Source organism: Carlito syrichta, unplaced genomic scaffold, assembly GCF_000164805.1.
Source record: "Carlito syrichta isolate Samal-C Ts95f unplaced genomic scaffold, Tarsius_syrichta-2.0.1 Scaffold236941, whole genome shotgun sequence".
In the NCBI taxonomy this organism is placed as follows: Eukaryota; Metazoa; Chordata; class Mammalia; order Primates; family Tarsiidae; genus Carlito; species Carlito syrichta.
In genome coordinates, this window is record NW_007181037.1 from 171378 (window position 1) to 191670 (window position 20293).

A 20293-nucleotide genomic window follows, 5' to 3' on the forward strand; every position below is an offset into this window, starting at 1 on the left:
AGAAAATGATAACAGCTTTGTGGTACCCTACAGTAAACTGAGGCTTAATGAAAACCTTCACTAGATTTACTTTTTTATTATATAATTATTAGAAAAATAATACAAAGTATTAGAGAAGATATTAAATTTCGAAGTTGTGGCAAACCTCCAAATAAAAAGTGTTCAAATGTATAATTGAGAGTGATGACCGTTTTTTGGATTTCAAACTTGAAATGTTTCATTCAGTTCCTGAGTGAGGCTTTTGAATGAACATTTCTTCAAATTCTTGGGAATCACAAATGACAAGACATTTTGTTCATATAAAAGGTGATAAAAATATAAACTCATTTAAAAACTGTATTACTTTCCTATTGCTGCTGTAACAAATTACCATAAATTTAGCAGCTTAAAATAACACAAAAGAATGATCCTACTTCCTGCGATCTGAAATGGGTTTTAACAGGCTCTAATCAAGGTGTCAGCAGAGCTGCGTACCTTCCAGAGGCTCTAGGGAAGAATTTGATGTCTTGCCTTTCCCAGTTCCTAGATGATGCCTGCATTCCTTGACTTGTGGTCCCTTTTGCCACATAACCTATTCACAAGTTCTGGGAATTAAGAGGTGGGCAACTTTTGAAAGGTCATTCTTCAGCTTATCACAACTCCCCTTCTTGTCAATTAAAATTATATATAAAGAATCAAGCTGGCCGGGCACAGTTGGCTCACACCTATAATTCCAGCACTTTGGGAGGCCAAAGTGAGAGAATTGCCTGAGCCCACGGGTTCAAGACCAGCCTGGGAAACTTGGTAAGACCTCATCTCTACAATACGTCAAAATCAAAAAATTACTCGGGCATAGTGGCATGTGCCTGTAGTTCCAGCTACTTGGAAGGCTGAGGCAGAAGGACCACCTGAACCCAGCAGGTCGAGGCCGCGGTGGCTGTGAGAGTGCCACTGCCCTCCAGCCTGGGTAACAGAGTGAGACTCTGACTCAAAGAAAAAACAAACAAACAACCAAAAAAAACAAAGAAGAATCAAGCAGAGCTTCCTTTCTGTTGTTGACACGTGTAATGTTGAAATTTCTTGGAATAATGTGAATGGGCTTCTAATCTAAGCTAACATTGTATATCAAGTATTTCAAAATAAAGGTGACTGAAGAACTCAAATCACTCTATAAAAAAGATACCTGCACACGTATGTTTATCGCAGCTTTGTTCACAATAGCAAGAACCTGGAAACAACCATGCTGCCCATCAAAAGAGGACTGGATTTTAAAAATGTGGTACATATACACGATGGAATACTACGCAGTCATAAAAAAGAACAAAATCATGAATTTTGCAGCAACCTGGATGGAACTAGAGTCTATAATACTGAGTGACCTCTCACAGAAACAAAGATCCAAGTATCCATGTTCTCCCTTATATAATGGACCTTGAACATCCAATGTAATACTATAAGAAAATGACTGACGGTACTGGGAAACTTTGGGGGGGGGAGGGGGATGGGATTAACAGTAGCAAATATCTGTCTGGGAATGGGGAAACACCTCTTATCAACAGGGTGCCTGAATGAAATGTAATTGTACACCTAACCCTTAACTGTACCCCACAAAACCATAATAAAAAATATTGATTAAAAAAATAAATAAATAAAGGTGACTCTGCAGAATGGCCATGCACTGGCAGGGTAGTCATCCTGTAGCTAACTTGAACCACTAAAAGCACACATCAGCTAGAAATGGCAGAAGGTAGCCAGAGGCTCTGAGTTGTCTCTGGGATGGGGCTCCATCTCCTTTGTCCCTCCCTACTCTTTATTATCTCTGTCTAAGTATGTGCTGTCTTCTTGGGCTTTCGGGATGTTAGGCTCTTCAGCAGCCCTTTGTCCTTGATAAGCAGGTGACACTCTGCCTGAGGTATATGTCTAGCTGGTGAGTGCCGGATATTGCTCATAGAGCTCTGACCCCACTCTGCTTAGGCCACTCCTGAGTAGCCCAGACTGATCAGCCTCCAAGGGATGAAGATCTCAAAGCACACTGTGACACACAGACTGGAATCTCTGAGCACGGCAGGAACTGTGGGAGTGTGCAAAATGGCTTCAGAGTCAGGCAGTGGGGGTCAAATTCAGGAGCTCCTGCTGAAGAGCTGTCCGACATCGTGCAGGTCATTTCATGCCTCCCCTGAGCCTCAGCTTCCTCTGTTATAAACGTGGGGTTCCTACCGGGCATAGTGACTCACGCCTGTAATCCCAGCACTTTGGGAAGTGGAGGCGAGAGGATTACCTGAGCTCACGGGTTCGAGACCAGCCTGGGCAACATGGCGAGACCTTGTCTCTACAATAAATCAAAACGTTAACCAGGCATGGTGGCGCATGCCTGCAGTTCCCAGCTACTTGGAAGGCTGAAGTGGAAAGATCACCTGAATGTAGCAGGTCGAGGCTGCGGTGGTCATAAGCATGCCACTGCACTCTAGCCTGGGCAACAGAGTGAGACTGTCTCAAGAAAAAAGAAGGGTTCTCACCTCAGAGAGTTGTCATGAGATGAGATCTGTAGAGTACTTTGCAGACTGCTTAGAACAGCATTAGTGGTGACCATTGATGAGAATGAGGATGCTGGGTTTTTTCCAGCCTTGTCTTATTTTTCCCAGGGTGGATTCTTAATCATCTTCATCCTGTCCATCTTGCACTGCACTTATTGGGGAGGGCTTCATGCAGTAAGCACATGATGGCAAGGGTCAGTCTTCCTGGTGGCCACATGGTCTTGATAGAAGAAGACCTACCCCACTGCTGGTTAGAGGCTCGTTCGTGTGCAGAGCTGCGGCTGCTATGTTAGCAGGTGCATCATAGTTCCACAGGTGGGATCAGTTGACTGTAGCAATTACTTCAGGGGAGAATCTGATGGAATGAAACAGAAACCCAAGTGATTCCATCTCTCTTTGATACTCCATTCCTACCTGTGTAAGATTATATAATATTATGATGAATTCCTGAGCTAATTTGGAAACAATACATATTTATATTTCAGTTGTTATTATAGCAGCAGTGCACTGATCATTTGATTCCAAAAGTAATTTCCTTCTACAAATTTACCCTTGACTTCCTAAAATGTATATTCAGATTTAATGAAAAAAAGATGTGTCATAAAACAAGGCAGTGCTTTTGAACCTGAAATAAAAAGGGAAGGGCATTAATTTACTTTTAAGTTTAATTAGAAATGGAAGCCACTTTCTAAATCATAATTGATAGCAGTTTAATTTTGGACATTATTTTTCAGTGCCTGGAATGCTCATTTTTCACATTTAGGATCAAGAAACTGGTTGGGTGAACATTCAAGATTTTTTTAAAAGGAATTTTGTAAAAAATATTTAAATATTGATAGTTAATAAAGCCATTTGTTTTAATTCAGTGGAAAGTAATTTTATTAAAGCTTAAATAAAACTGTGCCAGCAATTTTCTGCCATTAGAGTGTTTTGGGTGCTGCGTTAATTAGAAGCAATGGAGCTCACTATTGGAGACGTTTACTCAGCACACAAACTCCTCATTGTTAACGAGGTCTGCTGTGTGCTGACAGCTACCTCTCAGAGAAATGTAACCCATGGCTAATGGTGGAAAGTGTAGTATTAGCATAATTTTTTGGCAAGGATAGAGCTGGGTTTGCAGCGTTGCCTTCCACAGCGATTCCTTCATCAAGAGTCTTATCGGACGCCCAGACTCCAAGGGGGAGATGCAGCCACATGATTGTGTTGTAGGTAACCAGAATCCTGTGTGAAATGACTTCTTCTGGATCAAAATGGAAAGGATTTCAACTGCTTATGATTATGATTTTAAAAGAGCCTGTGAAAGAAAGACTCTGGAAAGAATTGCTTGTGTTTGACTGAAATTGATGAACTGTCAAGGCAGCTTTTTTGACATTGATATTAATGCATATTACGGTTTCCATAAGGTGATTTATAATTAAAACATTTTTATTCTTCTGAGACCAATTCAGACAAAAATAGATCTGCTAATGCAAGACTTCAGAGTCAAGAATAAATTATATCCCCTGAGGTTCTGGAGTTCATTTGCACAATGCTAAAGGTAGTTCAAATAACTGGAAAAATTTTTTGTACCTTGTGGAAGACTTATCAAGACAGTATTGGAAAGTAATCAAAAATATCAAATCATTATTTTATATTAATACTCATCTTTTATATAATAAACTACTTTCCTGACCTCGAGATTCCTTTTGATCTCTTGAACAATAAATAAAATTATAAAAGTAAATATAACTAAAAAAATTGGGTAATATAAGATGAGGAAGTAGTGACCATTTATTGAGCGTTTACTATGTGCCGGACAGTCACTGTGCTAAGTGCTTTACACATTTAATATATTTCATTTTAAATGTAAATTTAATATATTTAATTATCTTAACTCTGTGACTTAATGGCCTCAGGGAAAGTAAGTGCTATTTCCAAGATCTCTCGACTAGCAGAGGGCAGGCCTGAGATTTGAACCCAGGTCGTTTGGTTCTGAAGACTGCAGTATTGACTCTATGACCCTTGGGCTACTGATGTTTGTCACTAGTCAGTTCTATTAGTGGTGTCTTATTGAACCCATTAAGTGATTCCCCTGTGGCTCCTTTCTACTCTCCCTCTTACATAAGAGTGATTATTACTGTTTAAAATACATGGCAGCCTGCCCTTTCATTCAACAGTCTTTCTTCATATCAGGATTCTAGCAGTTTCTTCTTTATTCAGTTTTGTTAGTCTCTCCTGGACTCACATGGGCATAGCATTGGGCTCCTCTATGTTGACTAGGTTTCTTTACCTCCTCTCCATTTCACATCCTGGAAAGAGGGTCCCTCTTTGCTTCAAATTTTCCAGAAACCTCTTACTTTCAGATCCTGTGGGCCCGTGAAATGTGTGTGGAGATCATGTATGTCTCCAGGACAGATGGATTATCCCCTAGTAGTTTAAGTCAAGTGGGGTCTGGGGAAACTCTGGACAGATGGAGGATTATGTTCTTACCTTCTCTTTTTACCCATAAAATAAGAAGCTCAACAGTACAATATATGGTTTGCAGAAGCTATACATTCTGAAACTGTAAGTTCTGGGAATTATTCTTGAAAAGATCTTTAGAGTCCCAGAAAGCTTTAGGTGACCCACGGGATTTAAGAAGTAAGCTCTATGCCTGGAGGTATCTTGTGCCAGCCTACTCCCAGGTAGCCTGTGAGCCAGCCCTCGCCCTTTCTAGTTTCCTTGCACTACCTGGAGGAGGTGCTGACCAGATCTGCTTGGTCAGCCTCCCCTGTCACTGGGAGTTCTGTGATCATCCACCCTCCATCAGCATTCTCCTTTGGCAGGAAGCTGTTGTATAATCTCCCACCGGAAATGATGGAGGTGAACTGAGATTAAGATGAGCCTGAATAAGATCTGTTATGTTTTGCTTCTGGAAAATGGGATTTGGGCAGAAGTATGAAATACATTAATTTGTGTTTTGTAGTTCAGTGGTTCTCAGCCCTGGCTAGACATTAGAATTACCTGAGGAACTTTAAAAAAATACCAAATGCCATAGACTTAGCCCAGAATAGCTAAGACTGGGACCTGACATCAGCATTTCTTAAAAGCAGTCAAGTAGAATGTGCACTGATGACTGAAACCCTGAGTGAGAGGATGGAGAGCCCATGAAGGTGGCTCTGGTATTGCTACTGCTACTACTAATAGGGCAACTGGTACTACCAGTGGAGCTTACTAGGCGCTTACTCTGTGCAGGTGTTGTTCTGAGCATTTTTCATAAAACAAAATTATTCTCATTCTTTACAACAACCTATGAGTTATTTCACTTCTACACATGTGGATATGGAAAACTTTCAGGAGAAAGAGCAATGTATTCAGAGTGGAATCCCATTTCTGGGGCACTCTCTACTACAAAGGCGAGGTTTAACCTGTTTGTCTAGGTACATGACACCTGACTTTTCATATTCACTGTGTTGTCGTAGAAGACTTAGGTGGTTCTTGTATGGTTAGCATGCCAGCTGCGATCTGGTTGTAATATGGTAAACGGTCAGAGATCTTTGGATTCCAAGTTATAAGTCCTGGCCTCCTGAGTCCTGGCCTCCTGATTCCTAGTATCAGACCTCACTGAAATGCATCTTTGCTAAAAATAGTTTATAAGATCACTAAAGTAGGGAGACTTTGATAACATACAGCCATGCAAAGACTCTGGTGGTGCATATAAACTCTAGTAAGTGCATAAATGGTGACTTCTATTTACTAGGATTTAACACCTTTGCACATGATCTCTCAAGTTATATTTACAACCTCCCTGGGAGGTCTCCATCATGAAGGACTTGATAGTTAAGGTGAGATTTGGATTGTAGGGTACTTTAGCTGGTTTGAGATCACTTGCCTTCTAGTGAGGTCATTTAAAAAACATATTAAACCACTAGTGTGGTGTTGTTGGTTTTGGTGTACACGTCTATAAACGTTAACACATGTATAGAGTCATGTTAACCACTACCATCATCAGGGTTTAGAACAGCAGCATGGAGTTCCCAGTCCCCAAGTGAGGCTTTAAATCAGAGGCTACCTTGTGTCTCCTATACCTACCAGAGCAGTCAAGCTTACATTTTTCTAAGAGAACAAACTCTGTGCCAGCTCTCACAAGTGATTTTTTGACAGTTAGGAGACAGGCTCTTCTGAAAGTTTGACTGATGTTAGGAGTGGAAACCTGTGGAGTGTATGCCTTTCCTTTTGTTCCAGCTTGACAAGATACTGTAATTCTTGATTCCCAAAGGAAGAGATTGAGATGTAAAAATGAGACTGGAATCAGAACTCTAAAGATGTGTGTTACTCTTTGGAAATAAATGAAATGATGTGTTCCTGTAGGCCTCTGAAAATAAGAATGTACTGCCTGGCAGGGTGCTGCCATCTGGATCTGAGCCTTGGGTGTCGCTGGGGGCTGTTCCCAGGGTACGTGGAGGTAGTGGGTCCGGGTGTGTGCTTGTCCTCTGTCCTCATCCAGACCCTTGCCAGCCACCTCCACCTTTTCTTCCCTCCCCAGAATTTAGATCTTGAGCTTCATGCCCAAAGACCCAAAGGGTTTGGATCTGACCTTCTTTCCCCCACAGTTTAACACCCGCCATTGAATCCTCTTCAAGGCAGAGCAGCCAGAAGCTTCTTTGATGCCTGGGAGCCTGTCCAGGAAAACCCATTTTGATAACAGCACTCATCCTTTGATCTCCACAGGGAGCAAGTTTCCAACTTCATTTTTTAAAAATTCTGACAGTTTTGTTGACTTTGCACTATGAAAGCATAAGATCCTGGAATGAAAAGCTCTACCTAAATATCAAATAATAAAATAGTTATACCCTAAAAGAAGAGAAATGTGCTGTCTCCAACTAAAGAAATACCTGGTGTCTGTGTGGCTTTTCTCTTTCCTTTCTGTATCTCTGTTACCAGTGCAAAGCATTTATAGTCTCTGTGTTCTAAGAAACCTCGGCAGCACAGTGATCTGCTGGTGAGATCGTAGGTCCAAGGGCCAGTGGTGGTTCAGGTGCCAACACTGGGGAGCCGTGTTCCTTTCTGTGTGCAGAAAAAAGTGCTCCAGAGTGTTGACTCATTTCTGTGCCATGACATCTGATTATGAAGTCTTCTATAATGAAAGGAGGGAGGGAGAGAGGGAGAGAGGGAGGAAGGTGAAAGGAAGGAAAGGAAAGAAAGGAAGGGGAAAGATGAGAAAATTGCATTTTCTGAGCAGGAGGTATCAACACTAATCAGTATATGGGTTCAATTCTGCTGTGTTGTTTACTGGCTATGTGGCCCAGGTGATATTTAACTTATATTGCCTTGCAGGGTCCTTGTGAGGATTAGGTAAAATAGTCTTTATAAAACACCTGGCAAATAGTACGCACTCAGTAAAAGTTGGTATACAGTCTAGTGGCAAAAATAGGATTTTCTTTTTTCTTTTTTGGTTTCTAGGTGTCCTTCTATGAGATAGGAGATACTCTGTGAATGTTGACTGAATAAATAGATAAAAGAATGTGTAATGTGACATGGTCGCATAACCCTGACCATTTATTACCAATGCTTAGGAATCTTTGCCATGTTTATCATCAGTGTGTCTCATTTTTGAAGTAATGATTAACTCTGCCAAGGGAATAATTTAGCATAGACATAACTGTTAAGATAACCCTGGGGCCAGTGTCTTTTAAAAAAAAAAAAAACTGACTAAAAAGGGATAGAATGGACCATTTTGTTGTGCTACACTGCTCTCTTATTTTAGTTTCAGTATTTCTCACTGTTAAAACTAATGAGAGATTTAATTGTTTCTTGAGGCAAAGGTATGCTGTAGGACTCAGGCCTATACCAGTGGCGATCAGTTTTGCTTATTAATGAGAATAGCAAGATGGGAGGTTTCTGTTCACATCTATGTAGATGCTTTACAAACTACATGTCTCCTCCATTATAACAATGATGAGGATCACAATGCTAACTGTTATCAAGGGCTTACTTTGTACCTGGTCCTGAGGTAAGTACTTTATATGCATTATTTTACCTAATCTCACACCATAACTATGAACTGGATACCATCATTATCTTCACTTACACAAGAAGAAATAGATACAGAGAGTTTCAAAAAGTTACCCATTATCCTACAGATAGTTAAGTCATGGCATTGGGTCATAAGGGGATAAATTATCAGGCAAACTTTGGCACAATTTGTCTCCTCCAAGACAGCTCTTTCCTCCCAAACTTTATGATTAGTATTTCTGTGAATTTGTTTAAAATATTGCAAATCCTGTGACTAAGGAGCAAACTAGGCTAATGCACAAGTAATATTTCACTTCTTATAAGCCACTGTTAAGATTTGTAGTATAGAGAATGGGTTGACATGCTATTTCATTCATTAAGCAAATACTGAGTTTTCCAGGCTCTTGTTCTAGGACCTAAAGCAATGAACAAGTCAGACAAGTTCCTGTTCTTAGGGAGGTTATATTCTAATTAAAAGAGACAGACAAATGAACAAGCATGCTATTTTATTTTATTTTACTTTATTTTTTGATTCAAGGTCTCACTCTGTCACTCAGGCTGGAGTGCAGTGACATGATCACGACTCACCACAGCCTCGACCTCCTGTGCTCAGGCGATTATTCTGCCTCAGCCTCCCAAGTAGCTGTGACTACAGACTCATGCCACCACGCCTGGCTAATTTTTTTCTTTTTTGTTGGAGACAGGGTCTTACTATGTTGCCCAGACTAGTCTTGAACTCCTGAGCTCAAGCAATCCTCCCGTCTTGATCTCCCAAAATGCTGGGACTACAGGCATGAGCCACTGTGCCTGGCCAAGTATGCTATTTTAGATGGGGTATTCAGAGAGGGCATCTATGAGGAAGTAACATGTGAGCTGAGCCTGAATGAAGGGAAAGAGCTTTTCTGGAAGAGGAAAGAGCCAGTTCAGAAGACCCCTGGCTGACAAAAGGTGTACTCTGAAGCAGAGAGAAAGCTATCGTGGCTGGTGCTGGGTGTCATACGAGGCAGGGCCTGGGTCATACAGAAACTTACAGACCATGGTATGGCATTGACGCTTTTGTTCTTAGAGAAATAGATTTTAAACAGAGGGCTAACATGATCTAATTGATAGTTGAAAGATCTCTCTGGTTGCTATATGGGTAGAAAAGGAGAAAAGTATCAATAATTAAAGAGACACAGGGGTTCTCCCGGATGGCCCAGAGGATCTGGTAAGAAATGATCAGATCTGAGTTATATTTTGAAGACCCCATCAAAGGACTTGTCACTGGGTTGGTATGTATGGCACAGGGAAAAAAGATGAATCTAAGGATGGATCTTGGGCTTTGTCCTGAAAAACAGGACATGTTTGGGGAAAGGGATACGTTATGTAAGGAAGGAAGTCAAGGAAGGTGGAAATTTGGGTGATGGAATTGGAGCAAACAGAGTCCTAGTTTAAACAGGGGAAGTATGAGGTACCTTCAGACATCCAAGCAGAATTGACAAGGAGTCAGTGGACCCGTAGACTAGAGATTGAAGGTAGCAATGAGGCATTTAAATAATCCCTCTTTAAAAGTTTTTAGGAACGTTGGTTCTTATGGAAATTTCTGGAATTTTAGAAATATTTGTTGTGTGGGCTCTCTTTGATCCTTAAGATTGATACCTGGAGAACATGCTGGAATGTGTTGGGATTTCTCACAACTCCCCACCTCCAGGGAAGACACATCCCCATGATGAGCAGATGAGAACTCTCTGCAGCTGCACTGGCTGCACGATGGTGGGATATATCTAAATAGTTATGTCAGTGCAGGCAACTGTTATTCTGAATTCTTTTACACACATATCCTCTTTATTAACTCTGATAAAGATTTTACTTCCTTAGAAGAGTTCAGCATAGTAATTAAGGTCTAACAATGTTAATCATGTTCACATTTAAATCTTCCTGAAAGTAGCCCAATCACAAGAATGCCTTGTGCTTGTATTTGAATGTTTTGTACATTAATATTGGACCCCCTTGTCCCTTGACCATACACACTGGTCAGTTATAGTACAGCCATTGTGAACACCAAGAGGGGCTATAAATCAGAAGCCGACAAAGAAAAAGGAATGGATGATGACTCAGTATGGAAAAACCTATAAGCCAGAACCCACTTATTTGTTTTGTTTGGATGTGTTTCCCCAGTTGAACTGTCCCTGGCTCAAGCTCTGCTTCCCGTTTTTATTCCAATTTCTTAAGTCATGTGTGCTCTGTATTGTCAAAAGCACCTTTCATCCTCTCAAGCTAAGACATTGATCTCATCCCCTACTCAGCTGTTCTCTGCAGGTATTCTTTTGTTGCCAATATTTTCTACTTGTTCCGTTAGCAAGTCTGATCATCTTTTTTTTTTTTTGGTGATGACGACTTCCCCAAGACTCACAAGAGTAACCCCTCTTGGATAGGAGCCTTTGATTATACCGATTGATTGCATCATTGGCTCATCCATGTGATCAAATGTCTCCAGTATTTGCAATGCCTGGGCTGCACAAAAGCCTGAGGTGGCAGTCTTTTCGGATGGGTAGATGGGTAGACGCCTAAACACTCCTGAAAAACCAGTCTTTTCTCCTCTGCAGTTGTCAGCTTTGTGACTGTGAATGAGTTCCTGAGTTTCTCCAGACTTCTGTTCTCTCCTCTGTGAAATGGGAACAATTCTAACCCACCTCTAGTATTTGCATTAGATGAATAAGTTGGCAGTGGACCTGGTATATAAAAGGAGCTCAGTCAACATTAATTCCCTTCCAAATCCCGGAATCTTTTATTCATCAAGAGACAATAACCATGCAGTCTGAAGACACACATGCCAAAAAATGACTATTAGTGAAAACAAATCAAGCTTTAGAGGCAAACTAGACTGAAAAGAAAAGGGAAATCAATAATTTTAAGACAAACTGGAGAAATAAAATGTAGGGTTTTCAAAGTGTGAGTCCAGGACCAGCAGCATTGAAGTCGCATGAAACTGGCTAGAAATGCAAATTCTCAGAGCGACTGAATCAGAACTCTGGGAGTGGGGCTGGGAAATCTGTGTTTTTACAAGCCCTGCAGGTAGTTCTTATGCACACTCAGGTTTGAGAACCAATGATCTAAGGTAGACTCAACAGATAATGGTTGAAGGTAGACTCGACAGACTCAGCATGTCTTAGCATGGATGCTGGTCCACGATGTGATGGCCACACCTAGCCCCCTCATGCCTTTGAGCCATAGGGCTAGACACACATCTGCCGCATTCTCCCTGGTCTGCCTGGGTTGGGATGCCCCATCTGAGGCCCAGTCAGTACCTTCTTAAGGCTGTTCCAGCCTAGCCTGTGAGCCTACTTTTGTTCTTCCTGTAAGCAGTCTGATTAAAGGGGCAGATCGTCCACTAATGCTGTTTCCCTACCACTGTCTACTTGCTTGAGCTCAGTAAAGACTCAACAGATACTGCATGAGGAATAATGTTGTGTGTTTCTATGTGTATGTGTGTGTATATACATACCTATGTGTGTAGAATGTTTCTAACTGCTGAAACTGTTAACCAAACATGGTCATATCAGCAAAACCTGGCTAAACTGATGATTAAGTACCTATTTTTCTTTGGTACTGTTGTCTGAATAGAAATGCTATATAACTAGAGTGCTTATTTTCAATGACTTTGCCCTAAATTCATGTTGGGTTTAAAAGAATGATTCCTCAACTTTTTTTCTCTTTTTTATTTTCTAGGAAACTCCACTTACTTGGATGATCATGGACCACCTCCTAGTAAGGTGAGGTCCCTTTGCTTGTGCTTGTGGTATAAATCCTATTTTCCTTTTATCGGTACTTATAGCCTCTGACTCTAGTAGCTCCTGGGCCTCCAACAACCCCAACCAGATCTCTCTTGGCCCTGAATCGTTCGCAAGAAAACAGGAGATGACAGCTGTCAAGTTAATCTCTGACTTCTAATGAGGAGGAAGAAGAGCAAGAAGGTAGTCCAAATGATCAGGGAGGAAGAGCCATTATTGAATCAGTGGCTGCAACTGCTGAAGCATCAGAGCCTTAGACAAGCTTCAGACCTTTGGCAGGTTCTCCTGTTTGCTGCTCATTGCTATTTGTCTTGGTATGGATGCTGGTCCACAATGTGATGGCCACATCTGCCCCCCCATGCCTTTGGGCCACAGGGCTAGACTCACATCTGCCCCATTCTCCCTGGCCTGCCTGGATTGGGAGGCTCCACCCGAGGCCCAGCCAGTAGCTCAATGAAAACCAAATACCAAACTACTGAAATGAGAAAAATTGAACAAAATGATCGTTATATATGAGAAAATACATGAAGTACAATCAACTATATTCTAAACTTATGTCCCTGTAGATTTTTGACAACAATTATTTTTCTGTGTAGGAAATTCTGAGGATAGTTGTTCAGTACTTGGGAAGGGGTTGTGCTTGGCAAAATAAGAAGCTGGCAATCCTATCTATCACTCTTACTTTAAGAATTTTCTTTCTGGCCTGTGAAATCCTGAAGTGTGGATATGAGTGCTGTCGCTCTCCTAGTGCTTGGTGGTTTTCTTAGTCTTTGATCTCTAAAGGTGACATCTGCAAAGTGCAGTTTTAAGTACATGATGGGAAGATAACCTACCACCAATCTTAGAGGTTTGGGGGAAATTTACCCCCAAGTCAGTTTAGACCATCACCACATTTACAAGGATGAGCTTTGGAAAAAGAGATTTCTGGATTCATTTCTGGCTGTACCACTTTCTAGCTGTATGACACTGGATGAATTAATATTTTGAGCCTCAGTTTCTCATGTGCAGGGTGGGACTAAAAATATTACCCACAGCACAGAATGTCTAAAAGGATTGAATGAGCTGATATATGACAAGCACTTGGCACTGATGGGTTAAGTATTTAAATCAAGGCTGGTTGGTGTTAACTAGATTGGGGTAACATTAAGATTATTGATGAGTGGTTTGGTAGTATTTATCACAGTCATTGAATGGCTCTACCACTTGATTCACCGCCTGTTTATTGAATGTCTGTGACCTGCCAGCACTAGAAATACAAATATGAAACAAAGCAAGAACAATAACAAAAATAGCCTCTGTCCTAGAGGAGTGAAAGAATATAGTAGATTATGTTCCAGCTGAGGAACAGGACCATGTCTAACTTGTCTCAGTATCCTCACATTCTTGCATTAGCCTCAATGCACAGAGAGGCACATCATGACTCTTCATTAAATTTCACTGAATTAGACCGTGGGATCCAGAGCTGCAATCTGAATTAGGTCTCCTGGCGCCCATCCCAGTTTCTTTCCCCTAGGCCAGTATCCTCACATTTCAGCTTGCATCGCAATTACCTGGAGGCTTATTAAAACACAAATTGCTGGGTCCAGCCTCTAGAGTGTCTGATTCAGTAGGGAGCCGAGAATTTTCATTTCTAACAAGCTTCCACTGTGATGCTAAAGTTGTGGGGCTGAAGTCCACATTCACGAACACTGTCCTAAAGATCATGAAATGAAGAGACCCATTTCCCTAGGCATTTTCTGTGTTGTTTTTACTGTTAGTAGCCTAGAAAGAGTGATATGGTTTATTATATAAAGTGTATTTATTAATGTAATGATGACTCACCATCGTGTTTTCTTGTAGTGAAAACAAATATTTTCTTTGGTCAATATCCTGCATAGGAGGGAATATGGTGCAGGGGAGAGGAGAAGAAACATGGTGCAGATGGCCTGTTAGGTTTCCTTGCCACTGATTGCCCTTGTCTCCTAAGTAGGGGTCAGGTGATGTCCTCCCCATCCCCTACCCTGCCCTGATATTAGGGAAGGGTGATTAGGTGGCTCTGTCTGTGGGACCCATCAGCTGTTTCCCTTAGTGGCTTACTGAAATATTACTTTGAATTCCAGGCTTGACAAACAGGGTTTTACCTGGTCAGAAGACCCAGGCCCACTTTATATGAACTTGCTTTTTGGAATTTTATCCATGGTAGCCAGCCTGGGTCCCCTCTTTAGTCTGCCTGCTGGCCTTGCTGTGGCAGGGGAGGGGTTCTCGTACCTATCTCTTTGCTAGTATCATTAGTGCCGAGATTCGGAGTTTGCTGGGCTCACCCCCACTTTTAGCTGGACATCTTCTCTTGCCCCTGCAGTCTGTTCTTCAACATACTCCCATTCCCCCAACCCCTAATGAAAGCTCCCCATGATACACAAAAATGAACCACTTATATCAGATTATTTTAGATCACTTTCAGAGTAAATCCAGTTTTATAAACTCTTGTCCAAGTTTGAAGATTGTAAATGTAATCTCTTTAAATCAGCAGCAGTTTATTTAATACAGATTCTTTCACTATAACTGTATTTTCATTATCTGGGATTGGAGTAGCAAAAGCACTCTTGATTTTCTAAGAAGAAGAATATACAAATGGGTAAAAATAATATTGCTATGTTGACATCTTTTCATCTATGCTTCTTGCTTCTGGCAGGGTGGAAATGAATACCAAAGTGATGCAGCCAGACTTCCGGATAAAGGTCCCTTGAGTGTCCCTGAGGTGGGGCCTCGGTTGTTGAGGTCTACAGACTGCTGGCTTATCCAGGGACATGGTGGCATCCAGAGGGAAGGATTCTCACATGTCTGGCCTCTGGAGTGAAGCCCCAACCTGGCAGGGGAAAGCAAGACTGAGTCCAGACCCATATTTTTCGTATTTGTGTAGCACTGAGAAATAACTCTTTTGGTGCCAAGAGTGAAAAAGTTGAAATCTAGATAAAATAGGTTTCTTAAACCCTGAAAATATACTGAGGTTATGGGCGAGTTCTCATTTTATTAAAAGTTCAGTTTCACATTCCACAAGTAATAGCCATTTAGGGAATAGGGTGTGACACACAGCACAGCCTGGGTCCAGGTCTTCAGTATTTTCATAAGAAAAAAATAAATGTCACTGACTTTCACTTGTTTTTGAAATCCACTTGAACCTCACAACTCACCTCAGTTTTTGAGCTAAGTCATTATTTAACAGTATATGTTAATCTTTTCCTTCCTTCCTTCCTTCCTTCCTTCCTTCCTTCCTTCCTTCCTTCCTTCCTTCCTTCCTTCCTTCCATTTTTGAGGCAAGGTCTCACTCTCTCACCCAGGTTGGAGCACAGTGGTAGAGGAGCATTACTCACTGCAGTCTTGGCATCATGAGCTCAGGCGATCCTTCTACCTCAGCCTCCCAACTAGAGGTGTGTGCCGTCATGCCTGGCTAATTTTTTGATTTTTGTGTAGTCGGAGTCTCACTATGTTGCCCAGGTTGGTCTTAAACTCCTGTGCTCAAGCAATCCTCCTGTCTTGGCCTGCCAAAGTGCTGGTATCACAGGCATGAGCCACCACGCCCGGCCACATATTTTCTTTTGATTGTTACTCTTTTACTACTACTTCATGTATGCACAGAATGCAGTAGTTTAAAGTAGAGCCCTCTTCCTTTAAAAATAAATAAGTAAATAAATTTAAAAGTAAGTAAATAAATAAAGTAGAGCCCTCCTAAGAATGAACATGGAGATCTCTAGCTAATGAAATAGAAAGATATTCTTGAGTACAAAAACAACATCAAGAAAAGTATGTTTGCCCTTTTTGTAAAATTGTATGCCTATATGTGTATATCTACAAAGAGAAGCCTGGAAGGATAATAATGTTTTCTCCAGGTGATGAGATTTAGGGAAATTTTTGCCCTTTACCTTGTTTTTGTTTTTGTTTTGTTTTTTGTAGAATTTGAGTTCATTAAAGTCATGCATGCTCAATCTAAAAATCAGAAAAAAATATTTCTTGGTGGTAGAGAAGATTAAAGTTGAATTTAAAAGACTGTAGTGTTCTGGCCTTCACAGCATTATCTGTGGTGTCCACAGACCAAGTGGCCTGACCTCTGAAAGGTTGACGACCTCACCTTGGCTTCACCTGGAACGTGGGTACCTGGTCAACAGCAGACAGCAGCAATGATAAGTTCTGTTGGGATGTGGCCATCATTTCCCAGATCCACTAGATAAGGAGAGCTATTTTCAGCACTTCAAGGATAATAAAATCACTATCCATAGATGATACTGTATCTGTCTTTTCCTATATGCCAAGCACTGTGCTAAGCAATTTAATCTCTTTACAACTCTACAAAAGAGGAAGTAATGTTTTAATCCTTATTTTTCCAGATGAGGGAACTGGATCTTAGAAAGGCTGACTAACTTGTCGAAGGTCACGCACTAGCATTGGTCTTGGGATTCCAACCCAGGGCTATGTCACTCTAGGTGATTTTAGCCACTTCAAGATTATTAATTTAAGCAGAAATATAATAATTTTTTTTACCTTATTTCTGAAATGTTTTACTTTTAAGTAAGCTAACTGGTACATTGATTAGTATGATGCACATATTTTAAACTTTGGTATACCAGGAAGAGATAGTCATCACTATTAACCATTTGGGTTCAGTGAACACTTTTAATTTTTAAAAAATCAACCCAGTGAATTTTTTCGCTTCTACTTTATCTGCTTTCTTCCAGTCACCTTTGTATATATACCTACCATCAGCAACTGATCATTTTCAAACTGCATATAAAGTAAATTTTGGTATACAAGAGTAACAAAAAGTGAAAGAATACTGCCCCACATTCATTTAGCAAAGCAAGATGGTCTGGGTTCTTTTCGCAGAATATCATTTGAGGATGTCCTCCTTCTTGAGTGACTGAGTGTATAAGAATACCATGTTTTCTTTTTCTCCTTAGAAATATATTGTCCATTCATTGATTCTTGAGTTTAAGAAAATCTAGGATGTCATCATCTGAAGAGTCATAGTCTGAGGTTTCATTTCCACGATCAATTTTATCATCGTTAGAGTCCTGAGTGCTATTGTCTCATCTCTGATTCCTCTAATGCTGTGAAACCATTTCCTGTCACTTTTTTTCACTTTGTCATTATAGGCAGGATGAATAATTCTCAATTCTTCACTCTAGTCAATGAAAGATAAAAGCTACAAAGATGATGTCTCCAGTCTTCTTTTATATCTCTGAAAAGATGATGCAGTACTTTGGGTAACACAGTAAGAAAGAAGAAGAGTAATGCAGTAGTGACAATATAGTTTCTAATCAACCATTCTCCTAGGCCTATATGGTAGCTATTCTCATGCAGCTATTTTAATCTAAATTAATTAAAATTTTAAAAATAAAAATTCAGTTTCTCAGTTGTACTAGTCATGTTTTAAATTCTCTGTAGCCATGTGTGGCTAGTGGCTACTGTATTGCATGACACAGAATGGAACATTTCAGTCATTGCTGAACATCCTGTTGAACAGTAGTTCTAAGGCATTCCTATATCCTTCCATTTTTAATTACTTTTGTCTTTTTAAAGAGTATTTGGGAATATTTAATGCATATTTGATGGGTTATTTTTCTTAGCATGATGAAATATTTCAAGATATAGGAAAAATGAAATTACTAAGAGCCCATAATGGATCTTTAATTTTTTTTTTTAAGAGGCTACTGGTAGTTGCAAGGTAGAATGAGTTTTATTCTCTTACTTAAAAAAAAAAGTATATTTTCTATTTTTTGGAACATCTCTAAGAAAGAATAAAAACATAAAATATTAACTCGTACAAATAGCTAGAACTGAAAAAAACCCCAAAAAGCTAAAATTGGGTCCTGTGGATCCTAATGGCATATTGAGGGTTAAAGTATATTATTGATATCTACATTTGTATACAAAAGCACATTTATATATAAAATAATATTATTTTTGTAAATAAAATATTACTATTAACAGTTCTACTTTAAAGTGGATTCATTAAAAGAAGGCCTACAATTTATTATGCTGAGCAAGCAATCTCCGAATGAATAAGTGGTCAAGTGGGTGTAGTAACTGAGATAATGTTAGTATAGCAACTAGCAATGTCTGGCAATGAACTATTACTCAATAATGGTCAGCCCTTCTTACCCACTAAGCACCCTCCCCAGCTCATTTCCTTTTGGTATCAATTCACTGTTGAATGCCTAGTTAGTCTAAGGGATCAAGAAGATACAAAAGAAGCTGAAGATAACGTCTGTGATCTAATAGCTTATAATCTAATTGTTGGAAGGTTTGATGGAATCAAAGACTATAAAAATACATTGTTCTGTGGTTGATATATTTTTAAGTCTAAAGGAGCCTATGCAGATAACCATTCATTCATTCAAGTGTTTACTATGCACCAAATTTGTATAGGGCTCTATTGTAGGTACTGAGGCCATAAGACTAGAATGCACAGCCTCTGCCCATCAGGAACTTGGAATCTAGTGAAAAGGGCAGGCTAGCAAACAGGTTCAGACAATACACTAAGAAGGCTGCTGGGTGCTATGATAAAGATGAGCACTGAATGCAGGAAGCTCAACTTGACCTCTTCTCTGGTTGAATAGGGAGAACTCACTAGGTCAAGGAGTCTGGGATGGAGGGGAAGAGGAAGGATGGGCCTCATACTGGGATTTGGAGAGTGGTGGGGATGAAATGGAGATAGGAACTGTTTTGAAGAGCTTGGCTTTAATAAGAAAGAGAGAAAGAATAGCATAGGAGGTGGTGACCATATCTGCACAACTGTAGAGCAGGAAAACTTGTAAGAGTAGGAAAGGAGTGGTCAGTCACAATTCCAGTTTTGAATGATGTTATGGATTGAATTGTGTCCAATATGTTGAATCCTAACCGAAGAACTTGTGCATGTGATCAAATAGGCTCTTTGCAAATGAAGATGAGGTTATACTGGAGTAGGGTAGACTGTAATTCTAGTAGGAATGATGTCTTTATAAGAGGGAGATTTGGACAGAGAGATGGAGACAGAGACACACAGGGAAAATGCCATATGATTGAGGGAGACAGATTTGATTTACACTGCCACAAGCCAAGGTACACCAAGGATTGCTGGTGAAACCTAGGAGAAAGGCAAGGAGCAGATTCTGTCTCTGAGCCCCCAAGAAGGAGCCAACCCTATAGACACCTTGACTTTAGACTTCTGACCTCCTGAACTATGAGAGAAAAGATTTCTGTTTTAAGCCTCCAAATCTGTGGGACTTTGTTATGGCAGCCCTAGAAAGTAATACAACTGGGTTGAGTTTAGTATCATCAATTACCAAATAGCATTAAGTGTTATACCCTGCTAGGCATTATTTGATTTGATTTAATAAACATTGAAGCCATTTTCAGAAGCCTATCATTAGGATAATTAAAGTGCATTTTCATGTTTTTTTCATCATCCAATACTACTTAGATTTCCCCACATTCCTTCTTTACGTTTCCTTATCATTCTCATGTTTTTAGCTATGTTATTATCCCCAACATTCTCTCCAGTTTCTTCTATTTAAAATTCATTTCTACTGCTAAAATTGCATTATTTTAAATTTAAAAATCATATTAAATTACATTATATGTTTTCTCTGAAAAGGACCTCAGCAACAATTTATTTAAAATATATTCACTGAAGGGAAATGTCTTATTGCCACAGGACAAGAGTCCATGAGGATAACAAAGAAAAACAGTAATGAGGTTGGTTATCTTTTTTTTTTTTTTCCTGAGTTGGAGTCTCACTCTGCTTCCCAGGCTGAAGTGCAGTGGCACACTCATGGCCACTCCAGCGTCCACCTGCTGGGCTCCGGTGATCCTTCCACCTCAACTTTCCAAGTAGCCTTAACTACAGGTGCATACTATCACACCTGGCTAATTTTTTATTTTATTTTTTTATTGTAGAGATGAGGTCTCACCAAGTTGCCCCGGCGGGTCTCGAACCCACAGACTCAGGTAATCCACTTGCCTCGGCCTCCCAAAGTACTGGGATTATAGGCTGAGCCACCGAGCCCGGCCAGCCTGTTGTCT

General features: G+C 40.3%; 1 protein-coding gene across 2 annotated transcripts in view; it reads left to right on the plus strand.

Moving 5' to 3' along the window:
• The window catches only part of UST (uronyl 2-sulfotransferase), a 322433-nt gene that overhangs the window by 111938 nt on the left and 190202 nt on the right, over nucleotides 1-20293 (plus strand). For both annotated transcript variants that reach the window (XM_008051829.2, XM_008051830.1), the window contains exon 2: nucleotides 12195-12238. In XM_008051829.2, coding sequence (XP_008050020.1) covers nucleotides 12195-12238 — 44 coding nt within the window. The remainder of the gene's footprint in view (nucleotides 1-12194; nucleotides 12239-20293) is intronic.